Source organism: Cydia fagiglandana, chromosome 2, assembly GCF_963556715.1.
Source record: "Cydia fagiglandana chromosome 2, ilCydFagi1.1, whole genome shotgun sequence".
Lineage (NCBI taxonomy): Eukaryota > Metazoa > Arthropoda > Insecta > Lepidoptera > Tortricidae > Cydia > Cydia fagiglandana.
Window position 1 is genome coordinate 25,263,949 of NC_085933.1, and position 19,198 is coordinate 25,283,146.

Below are 19,198 nucleotides of genomic sequence, written 5' to 3' on the forward strand. Positions count from 1 at the left end.
GCAGTACATTTGAGCCGGTCGAGGCACAATTTTGAGCTCAAGTTAGACTTCTATAGTTATTCTTATGTTCTACAATCATTGATAAGCAATTAATACTATAACTAAGAACATACCTACTTACGTCTTCAAAGTGTATCTAGCTTATACTCGTATTACAAATGTTATCAATATACATCAATTTTCCAGATCACTTCGCGCCATTATATAAGTAGCGTCCACTCATTTTCCTCGTTAGTGCACAATGCACATAAAAACACACACTTGTGTGTTGCTGGTTGTGTTTAGTGTGTGCAACGGTAAAGTGTTCACGCGGTGCAAGTTGGCGGCCGAGTTGATGAAACAGAAAAGGATTGAGAAAACCTTTCTTGGAAATTGTAAGTATCGTTGGATATATCGAAAGGGAACCTATTAGCTTGGGTCTTCCTGTGAAAAGTTTTTCTGGTACTTTTTTGGATTTGGAAAATTAAATTTTGAAGGAGTAACTGTTTTTTTTTGCGGAAAGTCAAGCATCACGAAACAACAAACAAAAATACAAGAAGAAAAGTTACTACGATTCAGATGTGTGTCAGTGAAGCATAGGTATCGTGTAAGTAATTAATAAAAGATAAATTCACTCATGTTTAAACTCCAATTTAAAAGTTTACAATTTAAGGTTTTTTATTAAAACAAATTCTTCTTTCCCCTGCCCTTATCCCACGTCATGTGGGGTCGGCACAACATGTTTTTCTCTTCCATTCTCCTCTGTCTTTCGTGTCCTCAGCACTCACTCCTTTCTTTCTCATATCCTCTTTCACACAATCCCAATTTCACACAATTTATTAAAACAACTATTAATATTTGCTATTAATATATTATGAAATTCCAAATATAACTCAACATTACGTCTGTAATATAAATAGTCTTATTTATATTTTTTTGGCGGTGACCCAGACACTAAACAGAGTGTGAAAGTATGGTAGGATATCCTAGACGAAGACTTATTTCTCTCTAGCATTGGAACACTATGCTATCACAAATTAATTAAATACAAACTAGAAATCGATAATTTATATTATTTTGTCTACTGAAATGCCAAAGGTGCACAAACGGTAGTTGTATTGACATTATTGCTAATCTAGCCTACTGCGCATAACACCGTAACACCCATTGGACAATTCATTCAATTGTTTACCTTATTGTCAAGCAATAAGTTCCAATTTTTTACTGGTTTTTTAATGACCATTATGACTTTTTAACATGAGAAGTAATCTGAGGAAACACTATCTTAATTACTTAGCATTGATAACATTAAGTGCGGCTATAAATAACAAAATTATACTTAAATAAGTGGTTATGTTTTTTTTTGATAAGAAGCAAATAGGTACTATGTAACTATTTATAAAAAATCAACTAAGTATCATTAAACTAAGTACAATATCACGATTCTTCTTAATAATTACTTAGTGCATATTTCATTAGTAAACATGTCAAAATTTTATCGTTCAGATCAAGTAAAAGTAGGAAATAGGTACCAAGTAGTAGTCAAGAGGAATCTGAAATTTACCTCTTATTTTTTTTATTAGTAGGTACATAAGGAGTACCTAAACCTACGCACAAAGTCCATACCTGTACCACAATGAAGCCGGCACTCCGTACCTAATTATTATACAACGCATGACATTGACATTTAAACTCCGAACGCGTAACGGCCGCAAAAAGTTTGACTCTACTTACTATTTCTATTCGTTTCATTTTGAACCTTACTAAAATATCAAAAGAGTCTGTAATCCTTTGTTATTATGTTATCAATCTTGCACGTGTAGACTTTGATTTTTATATTTATTTGTTTATATGCCAGTATCAATTCAAGTCATGAGGATATCACACGTTTTATGTTTAATAGTGTTGTGTTATGCCAGTGTGTGGGCAAAGAGGTTTGATACACGATGCAAACTTGTTCGTGAATTGAGTAGAGTGGGAATCCCAAACGATCATTTCCTTGGACAATGTGAGTAGAATATTATGAGGAAACAATAAAACCGGTGTTAGTTGAAAAATAGATTAAAAAAAGGTCCGCGATCGAAGATTTAAAGTACGTACGTTAAGAATGCAGAAACTGAAAATGTGATTTCCACTAGGTATTTTGGAAGTAAAATAATTTGCATTAAATCAAAACAAATGCCGTGTAGCATTAAGTCCGCCTTTTGTCACTGTATATTTTTTACTGTGCAATAAAGTTTAAAATAAATAAATAAACAAATATATTTTCAATCAAAATCTTCATAAAACTCTAGTACGTCTGGTCTGGTATCTCTTGAACCAATTTTTCGAATCAGAACTAAACATCAGTTACAAAATACATACCTACACAAATAACCGCCTACCTACAAAAATGTCTATCACTGTCAATAATTTTATTAATTAATTGTAGAATCTAAAAGTAATTAATCCTAAACGAAGGTTGTACCTATCTCAAACTAAATCGCAAAAACAAATTAGCGAATCCTTTATCATTTTAAAATATGTAGAAATAGAAAGAAATCGTTTATTTGCAAACCATGGTACATAGGTGGTACAATAAAAATAGAATCACATGGCACCCTATAAAGGGTATAGCAAGTATTCTTATAGCTAGATAGGACTATTTTGTATAGTAATATAATGTTATTATTTTTTGTTTTTACACATTGCCATTAGGCAGGAACGTAGATTTTTTTAGCCACAGTTAGGTTTTTGCGGCTTGGCTACATTTTATTTATACTTAAACCTACGAGGGAGATCAAAGTTAGGATGTATTTTATACCTACTTATAATTAACTTATTACTATTTAACTTATTACAAACTAAGTAGAGCTATCTTCCATAAATTCTTGTATGGAATAGTATGCTTTCCTTATAAGAAGTGATTTTAGATTTGATATGAAGGGGTTTAATTTCTCTATATTTCTTATTGTGTTGGGCAATTTGTTGTAAATCTGTATTGCTCTGAAGTACGGGCCTTTTTTGTACATTTCTAAGATTGGTTCCGGAGGTATAAGTTTATTTTTTCGGCGTGTGCTTTTACAGTATTCAAATAGTTCGGTATTTTTCCTAACAAAAATGGATATCTCTAATATGTAAAGGGACGGTAGTGTTAAGATTTTAAGGCTTGTGAAATATGATTTGCAACTGTCTGTTTGTTGTATGTTTGCTAATATACGTACACATTTTTTTTGAGCTATAAGGAGATCGTGTGTATCAGTACTATGGCCCCAGAGGATAATGCCATAGCGTAACCAGGCTTGAGCGTAAGATTGGTATGTAGATAAGGCGCAGTCAGTATGGGTGTTTGACTTTAAAACGTATAAAGCATAGAGGAAGGAAGAAAATTTGGATTTTATTTTGGATATATGTTTCTTCCAGTCAAGGTGAGAGTCAAGAGTTATTCCTAGTAGGGTGCATTCTGATTCTTCTTCTATGTTTAAATCTCTGAGAAGTGGTGACAGATCGGTAGGTCTTTTTTGATAGGGTCTAAATTGTATTATTTTTGTTTTTGCTGTATTTATTAATAAGTTGTGTTCTTGTAACCAGTTTGTGACATTGGTGAAAGCTTCTTTAATATGCGAGTAATCGTCGGAGTTGTTGTCGTGTCTAAAGAGGAGGGAGATGTCATCGGCAAAAATAATACACTTATGGTTTGTTATTTTAGGTAGGTCATTTATATATATCAGAAATAATAGACATCCTATGACGCTGCCCTGAGGAATAGAGTTGTTGATGGTTTGCAAATTTGACTGTAGTTTTACTAGTTTTTTGGAGTCTTTAAAGTGGTGTTCTATTTGTACGTACTGCTGTCTATTGTGGAGATATGATTTTAGCCAGCTGTAGGCATTGCCGCGAATTCCTATTTCATAAAGTTTGGATAGCAGTATTGGATGGGAAACTCTATCGTATGCTTTAGACATATCCAACAATAGGCCAATGGCATAGTTTTTAATTTTGATGTTTTCTAGTGTTGCTTGAATAAATGTGTAGACTGCTTGGGTGGTCGATCGTTTTTGGCGGAAGGCAAATTGGTTATCTTCGAGTAGGTTATATTTTTCTAGAAATTTGTAAATCCGGTCGGCCATGCATCTTTCAAATATTTTTGAGAACGAGGGTAAGAGGGCAATTGGTCTATAATCGGCAAGGTTATGTTGTGTTCCGCCCTTTTTTAAAATTGGTTTGATGACTGCGATTTTAAGTTTGTCTGGAAAACTACATTCCTGGAAGGATTGGTTAATTAGTAGCGTAATCGGTCCTGTTAACTCGTCATTACACTTCTTTATTAAGATTGGGGGAATCTCATCAAAACCACAAGTATATTTGTTGGGGAGATTCTGTATAATTTTTTGTACTTCTTGTTCAGTGGCAGGCTGAAGGAACATTGAGTTCACTGAGGGAGTGGGAGAAGGGCGCCCGCGAGGCGCTGTACCATCGTTTTGGCCCACGGAGATAAAATATTCGTTAAATTTGCTAACAATTGTTTGGGGATTTTCAATTATATTGTTTTGTATTTTAAGTTCTATGTTTTTATAATGTTTATTGGTATTTTTTCCAGTTATGTTTTTTATGACTTGCCACATGGTTTTAGTTTTATTTTTTGATTTGTTCATTACTTGTGTATAGCTATCTCTCTTTGATTTTTTGATGCATTTTTGGAGTATATTTGCATAGGACTTGTAGTGTTTTTTTAGGACATCATTTTTACTCTGATTTACTAGGGATCTTAGTATTCTTTTGTGTAGGCACGATTTTTTCAGGCCTTTTGTAAGCCAAGGCTTTTTATGGTTTGTTTTTATCTTTGAGTTTGTTTGTGGAATGAACCTGTTAAGTAATGTTATTAAATTAGAATGAAATAAATTGTAGTTCATATTTACATTGTTCTGTTTTACCAGTATCTTATCCCATTCTATATTTTTGAGAGCAGCTTTAAAGCTAAGTACATTAGTGTTATTAAAATTTCTTTTGAGAGTGTATATGTTATTTACCGAAGAAATATTCTTTTTAAAGTGATAAATTAAGGATTTATGGTCAGAGAGGCCCTTATCTTCAACATTTACTTGAAAGTTCTTATGGTTAGTAAAGATTAAGTCGATACAGGTTGCTGAATTATTGGTTACTCTGGTTGGTACATCTACAACTTGGTGAAGATTAAGTTCAAGCATAGTATTAATAAGTCTTTGATACTGTGTAGAATTCTGGAATTTGTTAAGGTTAAAATCACCTGTAATAATAATATGCTTGTGGCTTTTTGCTCTCAATATACATACAAGTTTGTCTAATACTTCAAAAAATATGTCTATGCAACGGTCTGGCCTATAAACGGTCACTAACAATATATCGGGTTTTATTTCTACTCCACAACATTCTATGATAGTCTCTATGGATAGTTCTGTGATATCAGGTCTGTCATTGTACTGGATACCTTCTCTTAGTAAGATTGATGTGCCTCCACCTTTGTAATCGGTGCGACAAAAACTGGATACAAGGTGATATCCGGGTAAATTAATTAGATCCATTTGGTCCTTTTTGACCCATGTTTCGGTAAGGCATATGGCTTGGTACTGTCAAATAGTTGTCAAATAGTACTAGTTTGTATGTGTAAATAGTACTGTGTAGTTGTCAAATAGTACTAGTTTGCTTCGGCAGTACATATATTAAAATTGGAACGATATAGAGAAGATTAGCATGGTCCCTGCGCAAATTTTAAATTAGTTAATTACAAATTTAAAGGTACAAAATATTGTATCCTTTTAATATTATCAACAAACAGTTTTTCCTTATCACGATTCACGAAATGCGGCCGCGACACACGGGCCGATATTACGCCATGAACCGCAGCCAATAAAATAATAGTACTACCGTAGAGTACAGAAGAGAAACTTCCTACACAACCGAAGTTTGACAGCGGCTCAGGGTCGAATCATGCTGTCCCCTTCTAATATACCAGCGACAGCAGCACTACCATTCATTTTACTATGGATGTCGTAAATAGCTAGGCTTGATGCATGTTTTAGGTTAATCTTTACGTTTAAGTTTGCTATTTTTACTTTTGTGTATATTATGTTTTACTTTGTGTGCGTATATTATGTTAAGGTGGTTCGCCTAGGTTACTCAAAACTTAACTCTCGCTAGATGGCACCACTTTTGCAAAATTTGAGGTTTTATTTTTTTGTGAAATGGTCATGGTATTTGTATACTTAAAAGTATGTTTCGCGCACTCTTTAAATAAATATTGAACAATTAAAGTAAACATTGAATACTTCATTGTGCAAAAACCACCTTTTTAATTCGACGGAGTGTTGCTGTCACGCTTTTTCCTAGTATTACTCACACATGCAAACAGTGTTTCCGTGATCCTTGTAGTAGACAATTTCACACAACGTAAGTATGTTGCATTGCAATAGCGTAACGGTATGTTCGTGGAAATAACTACGTGCAAGAGGATTGGGGTTCAAGACTGGTGCGAGTAGGTAATTTCTTTTTGTTTCTCCTTTGTGTTATCTTACCTTTAAACGAGCAATTATTATATATATGTTACTGTAAAAGCCCGAAGTACGGCAAAACCTAGAATTTACCGGTAAAACCTAGGTTTTACCGATGCCGATCGGTAAAAGCCCGAAATGTTAAATCTTACTAGTTTACTTCGGGCTTTTACCAACACCGATATGGTAAATCCTAGGTCTTACCACGGCAACCGGTAAAGTTTGAATCATGCACTGATTCTTGAGATTATTAGATGAAAAGTAGGTAGGTTTGGATCTCCCGGTTCTGCTTAAGGTGAAAGAGAACTCTACTAGCCTGCATCGTGGCTAGGCACCCAGGTTTAGGTATAGTTAACTTTAAAACCGAATCTGCAGCTGGCCACTTTATTGAGTAATAGAAACGCGTTCCGTATGTGTTTCGCTTTCCAGATGACCAGGGTGCCTAGCCAAGGTGCCAATGGTTTACGCTCCGTAGCGACTGAAGCGCAGCCGTGTCTATCGCATTAATATGGCAGAGTGATAGAGAGAGGTATTACCCTAACGTTCGCTACGGAGCGAACGACTGGCATCATGGCTAGGCACCCAGATTTAGGTATAGTTAAGATTACCGCCGAATCTGCAGCTGGCCACTGTATTGAGTAATAGAAAAGCGTTCCGTATGTGTTTCGCTTTCCAGATGACCAGGGTGCCTAGCCAAGATGCCAATGGTGTACGCTCCGTAGCGAACGAAGCGCAACCGTGTCTGTCGCATTAATATGACAGAGTGATAGAGAGAGGTATTACCCTAACGTTCGCTACGGAGCGAACGACTGGCATCTTGGCTAGGCACCCAGATTTAGGTATAGTTAAGTTTACCGCCGAATCTGCAACTGGCCACTGTATTGAGTAATAGAAACGCGTTCCGTATGTGTTTCGCTTTCCAGATGACCAGGGTGCCTAGCCAAGGTGCCAATGGTTTACGCTCCGTAGCGACCGAAGCGCAGCCGTGTCTGTCGCATTAATATGGCAGAGTGATAGAGACAGGTATTACCCTAACGTTCGCTACGGAGCGAACGACTGGCATCTTGGCTAGGCACACAGATTTAAACGCTTTTTAAAAATCAAAAAACTATTACTTATGAAAGCAGAAGAATATAAATGATCGTATTTGATTTATAATTGTTACATATTTGCCGTAACTTATTTTTAAAATGTGTTTTTCAATTAAAAGACACGTCAAGATTGTTTACCTTATTTCTAATGCTAAAAAAAACAAACTATAGTAATAATTGTGTTTTTCATTCATAGACAAAATCCATTATTTTATCCACAGGAAATTTTATATATCTCTTTTTTATTGCAGTGAGGATGTCCTGATTGTAAAAATAAGAGAGATTAGGTAGAGTATAATTTCTAATTTTCTTTGTCAAAAATAAACGAATACGTGTAGCCCATACCATACTTAATCAATCGATTTATGATAATAAGAAAAATTAAATAAAAATAAAAAAACAATACGAAATTTAGATGTAATAAAAATACAAAAAGTTATGTTCCAGCATACAATTGACTGGGGATCGAACCGGGAATCTTCCGTTTGTAAGCAAAAAAGCGACTGTTTGCATAACACTCCATGATAGTTCTTAGCTAAGCTGACGAACTTCGGGTACTTATTCTCGCTTAGGTCAATTAAGTACCTGTCAAACGTCAGTGTCAACAAAATTGCACTAAACATGACGGCACTCCAAATTCGCGCCGTGGTCAGCCCGGCAACGTCGGAAATGGTATGGCAACGTCGCAAATGTATCTGTACACGACATTTGTGACACACACATACGTAAAATTGATGAAAATTTAACTATGATTTATGCATGATTTCTGTATGAAACATTGTTTTCCTGTTAATTTCGCGCAAACGAATATTCGAAGGAAGATAAATGCGGAAATATTTATGTACTAATAGTGTGTAGTTACTTAATGAGCTTTGATTGAATTTTGTATGAAAATCGAACCACCTTAAATGAATTGTGTGGAATGTTATGTATCTAGTTATAAGTCTAGGATCCATGCTCCTTTCATACGTGCTTATAATTAACGAGATCGGCAGAAATAAATAAAACTGACTCTGCATATAATACCCACTAGTTCAAAGATACACACGGCCGGCCATTCCTATATAAACCCGAGCCGTTTGTAGCTTATTCACTGTACACCCCTGAGATTCCTCCCAGGAAACGTGTACGTAGGCCGAGGCATGTCTTGTTAGATCCTGACGACGAAATAACGCTGGCTCAAATCAAACAACAAGAATTAATTAGGACCCTGGCCAGGCAGCGTACGGCTCCTCCCAGAAATGGCAAAAGAAAGCCAGCTTCATACTACTCCCCTGCGCCCTCACTGGGAAAACAAACGTAGACCACTAATCAATGCCACACCGGGCCCTCTGCCCTAGGTTAAGGAACTATTTTTATATAAATTAATTCATCCTCACAATAAATTTCATAAATTTCAAAACTAGAATTGTATAGCGTCATTATTTGCTAATATGTACTGTAAACTACACTCCTCTACTCTCTTCTATCATCTTTTTACTTCTTCTGTCTCTTTCTTGCTCCTTTCATACTTGGCAGTGTCGCGGCCCTTCAGGCCGCAACACTGATCCCACTCACACCGCAAACTGTAGCTGGCCCCAGGCGCGGCCAAACAGTATAAGTAATGATTTAAAAAAAAAAAAGCTTATTCAGAGAACTCAGAGAGCTTAACTCAATCACTTGCCTGAACACTCTCCAGTAAATAAACTCAAATATATGTGTTTTTATTTCACACAACACATATACCGGTAAATGGAGGTATAGCGGACTTCGAGACAGCACAGCGGCCAGCGCGTTCCAGCGGCGAGTTTCTACGCTTCACCCAACGAACCCCTCATCACTAAAGTTACAGTCTACACTCAACAAAGGAAATTGACAATAACAGCGCCGCGTTCCGTACTAGTAGTGCAGCTGGGTCAGAAATGGAACGTTACCCTTATTTAACCGCGTTTTGTCACGGAGGGTGGCGGTTTATTCTTGCGTGTGTTGCGCGCCTATCTTATTAACAATGGATTTTCCTTGATTCAACCCGGATCTTCCCACGGAGCAATCGTATTGTACTAGTAGTGTCATAATTATTGACAATACCTATTCGTATTAAGTACTACTGTCAAATAAAAAGGTGTCATTCGGATGGAGACTGTAACATCGTTGCTGCTGGCGTATTATAGATAACATTATCCATCTTTCTTTATCGACGTGATAAAATAACTGTCACTGTTTAACACCGTGGGATAGAAAGTGACGGACACCGTCTTACCACGCTGTCACGTAGACAAGCACGACCATCAAATCCGTACTGCCAGCTTATTATGGATGGCTTTATCCATCTTTATCCACGTGATAAAATAACTGTCACTTTTTAACACCGTGAGATAGAAAGTGACGGACACCGTTTTATCACGCTGTCACGTAGACAAGAACGACCATCATATCCGTACGGTGTAGCTTTGCAGTAGCGGGAAAGCGACGATATCACTGTGACTTTTCTTGATAAATTGAGTGACGGATTAAATGTTCTAAGAACCTGAGCGAAAACTTATTCTAATTTGATTCATACAATGGTATAGTTTGTAGCTTCGTAACTGAGCCCGGCGGCTAATCCTATTGTCTATTGTTAAGTAAAACCGCACGTGCTACTTACCTGCAAAAAAGGGTCATACTTATTCTATTTGGCACCTGAGCGCAGGCTAGTCTAACGCTCAAAAAACCAGTGTAGTTGCGCTCTCCGATAACGCGCCGTTGTTACGCATCTCGATGACACATTTTAGACTGGTTCTGTAGCGATCGACTCGCCGGCACTCAGTAACCGAAGTACGCAGGTTTTTATGCAGGTGGTGGTGGCACGTGGCACGAGACGAGCGGTTTTACTTAACAATAGACAATAGGATTAGCTCGGGCTCTGTTTGAAACCTACGAACTATAAATAATTATCAGACATCGTAACTTTCACAGCATTTTTGGTGCAGCGGAGTGGTGTTAACGGAATGGGTTTAGATACTTTAAGACAATTCCAACTGAAATGGTAAATTAAGGTTAACATTAACGTAATTAATGCTAATTAATCATTAGGATTGAAATTGTTTATACCGATTCCGTTAACACCACTCCGCTGCACCAAAAATGCTGTAAAAGTTACGATGTATGTTAATTATACAATTTATACTTAAATACTAGTACATTCAAGGATTCGTGTTAAAATATATATTAGGTAAAGATCAAGTTAAGAACAAATGCGAATTTTCTGTCACTAATGGAAATTTGATAACAATAGTATATTATGGTCAGATATAAATATAACAAACACACCCTGTAGTTAGGAGGTTTCACGGACTCAGAACTCGCAAAGTCCCAAGCCCTTTATATTGTTTGTATATTTTATGGTTGGCATTTAATTGACAGGGGCGTGCCTAATTGAGAAAGTGAGCAACAGGGATACAAGGGCCTTCGTCGTCACGCCGAGCGGGAAGAAATATTATGGACTCTATCAGGTACTAACCTGTGTTATACCATTTAATAATTATGCAATGTAACGTTATGCTTATTACATTTATCCCAAGTCATCGTTATGACAATTTACGTTATCACATTATCATTATGTGTACTCAGTTATGCGGAATAATGTTATGCGATTTCAAAGTTATGTGTAATATATGTTATGCAAATTGGAATTAGGAGTATTATGTTATGGGAATTAATATAGATCCCCTACGTTTTAAAATGTAATGCGCTTTGCTGATTAAAAATCAGCGTAAAATCTAAAAAAGAAACATTATTTCTATATCTCTAGTACATAATATATCTACTTTACATCACTGGTCCTCACCAGTGCCAATTACCTGTAATTGGCACTTTCGTACTTATGTCGATTTAAAAGGGCTATATGTACAACGTTGTAAGATACTTCTACGAATAGGCAATTCGTATCTCGTGTCGGTTTAAATAACATATTACTTAAGTATGTCTACAAAAACTAAACAGACGGTATAAACGACCTACGGCTCGATTCGGAAAATGAATTAGATTTCTACTAGACTTCAACAAGTTACGATATGGATAATTTAAAGATATTTGTAAGATAGATATGTCAAATTTGACGTTTGCGCGATTCTGGAGGTCCTCTTGAACGATTTCGACAAGTTATGACTTAGATATCCAAGTCACATCTAGTCGATATCTAATGTAGATCTAGTTGATCTCTATATCGTCTCAAGTTCTTGTGATTATCTCGAAATCGGAATAGGCATGCTAGCATATATGGTAAAAATGGATATGTCTGCTTCAATAAATCCAAACGCCGGTTTAGTGGTAAATAGTGACTAGATTTTTCCTTATCCCTTTTTTTATTAGTTTTAAGCGTTGAAAAAAGATGAACTAAACGCGTTCTCTAACACACCAAAACAACATTGGTTATACAACAAAACAAGTGTTCTTGTATAGTTTAGTTTAGTTTATTTATTTCATAATGATAAATTACAGTTATATAAATAAAATCTAAAAAAAAAACAATAGAATTATTCTTACGCTCATCTATATGAATTTACATTATGATCGTCGTCAGTATAGGTAGGTATATTGTACATTGTACACAAGTTCAAGTTCAATACCTATAGGAACGTAATTAAGTATCAATACCAATCACTGATAGTTTTAATCTGTATAATTAAGTATACGTATGTGGGTAAGTGTAGTACTAACGTTGTTTTTGGTTTTGTCTGAGTTTTATAAAAATGTGTTGCCTTATTGCGAACGTGAAAGTTTCACTTGAACGAAGATATTAGAGTTAATTTTGGGCCATAGTATAGGTCTTTAGGTTATAGTTGGGTATCTAGTTTTTATTTATGGTTACATTTTAATATACAGGGCAATACCTGAATGCAAGTTGTGACTGGCCATATGCCTATTACATAGTATTAAGCTCATTTATCAATATAAAACTTACATTTTAACGCTGAAGGAAAGCTTCCGGGAGTTTTCTTGCCGGTCGTGTGTTTACGTTCACGATTTTGATTGAATTTCTAAACAAAGGTAACTAAAAGCACTTGATTTCATAGTCTAGTCCTTATCACATGTATCCACAGTTAAATTAATTGCTAATTGACTTAGTGAAAACAAAAATAACGACAAGGATTTGTTTACGAAAACATTTGACAGTAAGAGAGGTCGTTGACATTGACGGGTGTTGGCGTGGTGACGTCTAGGTGTCGTTTTAAACCGCAAAATTCAAAAAGCGTGAGGTAGATAACAAGTTACAATAATTAAATAATTAACTTCTATTATATGTTTAATACATTATTATAATAATAAACATGAAAATATTTCGGTACGGACGCATTATTTGGAATCATAAAGGGAAAAATGTTAGCTCAAACATACTTTTGGTTGTTTATTATTGAGAATGTGTGCGTAGGTATCGTTGAAAAATTACTTCATCAGCATTAATCGGTCATGAGCGTTAATATGTAGGACATAAGGGTTAAGTAAATAAAATAGGAATTAAAATCTTTCTCGTATGGGTTCAGTCGCCATTTTTATGATCTTATTGTTCGGGAATGGTTCCGTTGGGTTTGGCAGATTATGAGCTTTAATGACTAGGGCATATAGCTTAGTAAACAAACAAGGATTTAAGATCTTTACTTCTAAGAGGATCATGTCGCTATTTTTATGACTGCGTTATTAGCCTCAATCTTGCTAGCATTAAACGATTATGTGTATTAATATGCAGGGAATAAGCATTTTCAGATAGTAAACAAACAGGGATATATGACATTTTTACTTGAAACTTAGAAACGTTTGTCGCCATTTGGATATTATATAAGGCTGAGCGGGCGTTGCTAGAGGACTTTATTCATTCTCCGATCTTGGGCTAACAGTGTCTCTGGCTTTGGGGGTACTTAATACGGTTTTCTATACTGTGTTTCTGGGTTCAGCTTTGGGGGTAAAAGACCGTTACAAAGCATGGATTCAGAATGGCAGTTGTTTGAGGGAATTTCATATTTTGCGTGGGGTTCTTTTTGTAAAAGTAAACTTAGATATTCTCATACCTTTTTGCTATTTTTAAAGCCAGATCATTGCTTGGACTGACAGTTTGTCCGACTAATCGCTCTCCACCTTGCGGTGTTAAAGGGGAACGGTTAGGAGTCGTTTTGTTACCAAGATAAGGGTTAACTTGGCACTATCTTTTTAACAACATAGATAGTGAAAATATCTCTCCCTTCCTGGCCTCCAATGCCCAACTGCTAGACTAGAATGAGGGCGTCACGTGCGCGCCATTGAGGGTAACCTCTGCTCATTTGAAACCTACAGTATTTGGAGACCTTGTATATTAAATATATTTATTTATACCATTCATAGACACTATAGGGACCTGTGTTATCCATGTTGCCACCCTGCCTTTGTGCAAATCGCCATGGAGGGACACAATCACACCGGCCTGTAGGTTGCCTTCTCGGTTTCGCCTGCCGAATGATTACAGATTATCGTAGGATCACACACTCGTGTATATTACAAAGCATTAGGTCAATGGTAAGTGCGATCTGTGCTTTGAATATACTAGATTAGGGCCCATGTGTAGGTATAGGGTAGAATCATACACTAAATATAGGGTTTCTTTTAGGTTGGTATATATTTCTCTTTTAAGGACTTGAAATATGGTATCATTATTTTAAATCATGCGGTATAAGGTGGTTAATAATCTAAATCTCCTACTTATTTGGGTAAAAGGTATTATTTTAATTTTATCTATCACAATTCTGGTCTTCTGGAGTAGAAATGAAGTACTGGGTATTGTAATCAAGGTTCTAAGGTATATACAAATCAAATTCTTTAATATCAAGCAGGGTTTAGGAACACAGACTTTTCTGAGATAGAAAATCGAAGAATGGTTTGTTTTAGGGAACCTCTGGCAGGCAGAAGTAATCTAGAGGGTATTTCGAGCTAAATATACTTACTCATCTTGATATTCTTAGTCTTATAAGCTTAATTTTTAGCAAATAAACTTAGTACTTCGTTTATACCTCTAAAAATCAGATTACTGCTTATACTCTTAGCTCTGGGAAATTGGATTATTAAAGGATTCGTATCCTTAGCTTTTGAATGTAAAAAAGATTAACTTTGATGACTGATGGATACTTTGACACTTCTTTCCATCATCATTTAGGTGCGCTTAGGTTGCGGAAGTGTTGGTCATAGCCCTTCCGGCTAAAATGGTAGGCTAGGTGATTCGATTGATTTTGTAATCGGACTAAGAGCTTTCCGACCTGCATCGGCCGTTTGGAAGCAGCACGTGTGATTAATCACACATCGTTTAGAAGATGATAGTTAATTTTAATTAACCTTGAAATGCTAGGGTGTAAATGAGCTTAACTCAAGAGTGCTGCTCCGACGTTATCCCGAAAGCTTAATAGGCGTAGCAGGATTTTATCAACAAATATTTTTTTATATTTATTTTATCATATATGCGGCATACTTCAATATCATTCTAGTTTTGGTTCTTCTAATGACACTTACATTACGCTATAAAACTCGTAGAATTGTCTATTTTCATAATAAAATAAAATGGTTACAATTATTCCTTAGTTACGTAATAAATTATTTTAGTATTTTAGATATTCTTTCAATAAAATCTAGATAGGTCATTATAACGATTAAAACCAGTCTCCCAAAATTAGCATCACTCATTAAAGGATCTAGGTTTCCGCGGTCCACTTCGAGGGGTCCTAACTGTTAGCTAGACGATCACGAGGCCAAATTTTAGGGGTAGTTATTAAGGGGATTTATTTAGTTATTAAGGGGGTATATTTATTCGGGGAGGGTACATTTTTGGTGCAAGTGACGCAGGATGTAGTTTACCTGGATTACTACGGTTTTTCTAGAAATATTTACGTATAAGTAGCCTTTATGGCTTTTGTTGCCATGAAAACGGAGTGAGTATGCTTATTTTTGGGTAGTTCTTTGGCGTCTTAAGTAATAGTCGTGATACATTAATTTTATTATTCAAAAGTTATTATTTACACATAGGAAGGTCTTAAATAAAAGTCATGAAACATTAAGTTTATCATTCCATAGTTAATATGTACACATAGAAAATAAAACTCGAGTAGTTTATAAAATATAATGGTCTAATATTTTATTATTATTCTATTGTAGTAAGTAAGGTTACTATCCGAAGTCGAAAACAACGTAATTTCAGTTTCTTATTTATTACAACACTATGTAAAAGGCTACAGTAGTTACGCACAAGCCTAGGCAGGGGTATGGGGTATCCACTTATGCAGCCAACGGGCATAATATTCTCCTAAAAATTCTAAGCCGATCAGTATTTGTATCTCCGACGCCATGATTCTACGTCGACATGTCGTTGGCGCGTTCTATCTCGGAGGTGGCGCCATCTCTTGACGAGCTTGGTACTACATTTTCACTCGTTCTCGCGGTGTTAGGAATTCCTTTTCATATTCCCATATAATGTGTGTTATCACAACTATAAATCCATCTTCTTGTGTCATTGATACCTAAAAAATAAAGTAACTAAGTTAAAGTAGGTACATGTATAGCAACAGTAGCATTTATTGCGGTTATTTTCACCGAAAACGATCAGATGTATTTCACTCGCGCTTTAGATTCGTTAAGGAATTATTTTCGTCGCAGGTACCAATAACAATAATGAGATAAATAAATAAATATATTCAGGGCAGTCCTTCACATTCAGGGAAAGGTTGTACTGTATTAGATACCACGCGTCGTAGTGTATAGCTGTAGGAATTAATGCATACTTAAAAAAAATAAACAAATAATGTCCATGATTCGTGGTAGCGCCTGGCCTGCAGCATTCGTAGGCAGGGTTACTATAGATTGGGTAGCACGCCGTTGCTAATAGACTTAAGAATATTATCTAAAATAAGTATCTAGTTGTGTAAGAAGTCATGCTTTAGTCGAAACTTATGGGGGCGTGTAACAGTTCATTTACACGGAATAATACTAAGGTCCAGGGGGCGTATTCTGCGACTTTCTAATTTCCCACTTTAAAAGTCGACAAGGTTTTGCAAACTAGTAGAAATTTAGTGGAACATACACATGTTAGAAAATGTATCTACGTACTCTTCGATACGGAACCCTAAACGTCACAATATTTACCTAGATAAGAGCTAAAGTATGTGTAATGACTATTTATTGTTTTATCATTATAGTTTAAAGCCTCAGCGAGCTACTTTGTGTGGCCTCCTCACTCATTTTTGAAGCTACACAATAAATTTCATTAAAATTGATAAGGATATGTTGTGTGCTAAGCACCTGGGTTAGCAGTGGGCATACATAAGCATATTTGTACTATACAAAGGTATATCATCATCATCATCGTTGCCTAGGATTACAGGACTGTTTTACTGACATTACTTCTAAACCGTGTTTGATTGTGGACAAATAATAGTATACAGTTGGTTAAACTACCTAACGTGAAGAAAAACGGGGGGTTCAATTTTTTCTGTAGTTCTCTATGTGTAGACAGCAGCCATTTTTGCAGCAACATTCTTGAGATGAAGCCAGCAAGCAGGAGTCTTCATGTATCAGCAGTGTCTTGGTAGGCTGAAATAAGTTAGGCAAATACATTAGTAAATTCAGGTAAAACAAGTAGCATAAGTAGCATTAGATTTTCTTCTCTTTAGAGTCAGTTTTAGCTGGGCAATACGTCAACATTTTTCTTAAGACATCCATTCGCGGGGGCGCGATATTATTTTTAATGCATGTGTAGTGTATTGAAATAAGTGGGTACTTCAACAAGACCAGTCTGGGTTTGTCAGGTACATAATCATAATCATTTATTTGTCGCAATCCATAGTATTATTACAGGTGTTAAGTACAGCACTACATGTGCTCTCCAGAATTTCAACAATATTATCGTCAAAATAATAATATAGTAAAAATAGGCATAAATACATCCATGGAAGGAGAATTTAAAATACAAAAGTAGGCAGTACATCATATTTTTCAAAAATTCAAGAAAAAAGTTTGAGAATAGTTGCCTTGCGGGACATATTTCTATAGTTAGGTAACAAATAAGCTAGATTAAGTCAACAGATTTAGAATAGGGCATGTAGGCTAAGCACAGTTTTCAACTCATCACTCTTTCATCAGGAACTCTCCGCTCAAGCATTTGAAATATTAGTGTCCAACATAAATCATGAGTTGGTTAGTTTATAATGAGTTATGTATTTATGTAATGAGATGAAATACCTGTCATAAATGGAAGCAGTCAGCGGATGTACAGTAAAGGCAGGTATATAGACACTCCGGGACAAAGTCAGCCTCCGGGTAACACTGAAACAGGATTTATGGAAAAGTTGGCTAATGTAGGGTATATTTAAGAAAATCTATTTATAAGTCTCATTAACAGTGTTTATTATTTACTACAGGTAGGGTCTTCACAGTTAAGAAAACAGAAAAAATAAAAATTTTAAGTTTTTTTTTGTAGAACAAATGGAAAAATTTCAACTTATTTATTTTCTAAGTAGGATTAAGTCTAGAAATTGCTTTTATACTTACTAGGGTAGTGTCGAAGCACTCGGAGGGGCCTTTGTGGGCAACAGTGAGAATTTGTCAATGTCTACTAGCGGTAGCGGACAGCCATCAAGTTGGTTTTGTTTGCTGAAAAATTAAACATACATAGTAAGTAATATAACTCTCAGTTTAGGGGTCCAAGCACATGTACAATACAATACAATACTCTTTATTGTACATCTCACATGCTCGTTATACATGTACTGGTCTGGGTTCACAGGTTCTGCTTTTTCATAGCTATCACACTTTGTACACAAATGTCAAAACCTGCACTCATTATTTATACATAACAGTAAGGTTTATTGCAACAATAGGAATAATTATGGTAGGTCCAGGTTTATGTTCACATATTTTTGTTTAAGTTACCAACATCTACGGGGTCATTTTCAAGAGAGAAATACATATTTATCATCAATTGCCATTAACATGCAAAGAAACCGGCTTATTTTAGCTGACGTTATGATATAGTTATGATATTTGTAATATATTGTATTTCCAAGCTCGAAACACTTTTATTTCAGGAAAAATAATTTTAGCCGAACCATCTCTTAGAACGACAATGTTTAAAATTCACAGTACAGTAAGGGCAAGCCTAAGGTTATTTATATGGTAACAGGGTAGTTATACTTACTGTTAAGGGTCAGGAAACATTCTTCAAAATCAGCAAATGGAGTTTTCCACGCCATAATTTCTACTTATTTCTCTTCGGTAACAGTTTTCATATATCAAGCACCGGAGAATCATTTTAATGTAGTTGTCAGCTTACTGAAACATCAAACATAGCTATTAAATCTTATTGTAATATAAATAGTGTAGTGGAGGTCAAACAGTATGTTTTAGGTTAGACAGTGTAAAACGAAAATCAACACGTCATTTTTTTAAATACAGATTTTACTTTGTTCTCTTTAATTTATAAAGAAGAAATGCGTTTATGTTACTGAATAAAGAGTATAAAGAAGGAAATACAATTCACTAGTCGTCAGTATTATAAGGTAGAATGTTGAAAGTAAAGAAACTACAGCTAGTCATTTACAGATATAGTTAGTCAGAAAAACAAATTTAATGATAGGTAGGTCAAATTGCGAACAATTC

At 35.5% G+C, this 19,198-nt stretch overlaps 1 protein-coding gene and 1 pseudogene across 2 annotated transcripts in view; both read left to right on the forward strand.

Moving 5' to 3' along the window:
* Positions 1 to 205: 205 nt before the first annotated feature.
* Positions 206 to 19,198, forward strand: part of LOC134679218 (lysozyme-like) — a 39,759-nt gene continuing 20,766 nt past the window's right edge. The window contains exons 1-2 of one of the 2 annotated variants that reach the window (XM_063538113.1): positions 206 to 374; positions 10,958 to 11,046. In XM_063538113.1, coding sequence (XP_063394183.1) covers positions 242 to 374; positions 10,958 to 11,046 — 222 coding nt within the window. In that variant the 5' untranslated portion in view covers positions 206 to 241. Of the gene's footprint in view, positions 375 to 1,826; positions 1,988 to 10,957; positions 11,047 to 19,198 lie in introns of those variants that run through there. The other variant, XM_063538106.1, reaches the window with a different exon arrangement.
* LOC134679724 (U6 spliceosomal RNA) lies at positions 5,636 to 5,731 on the forward strand (annotated as a pseudogene).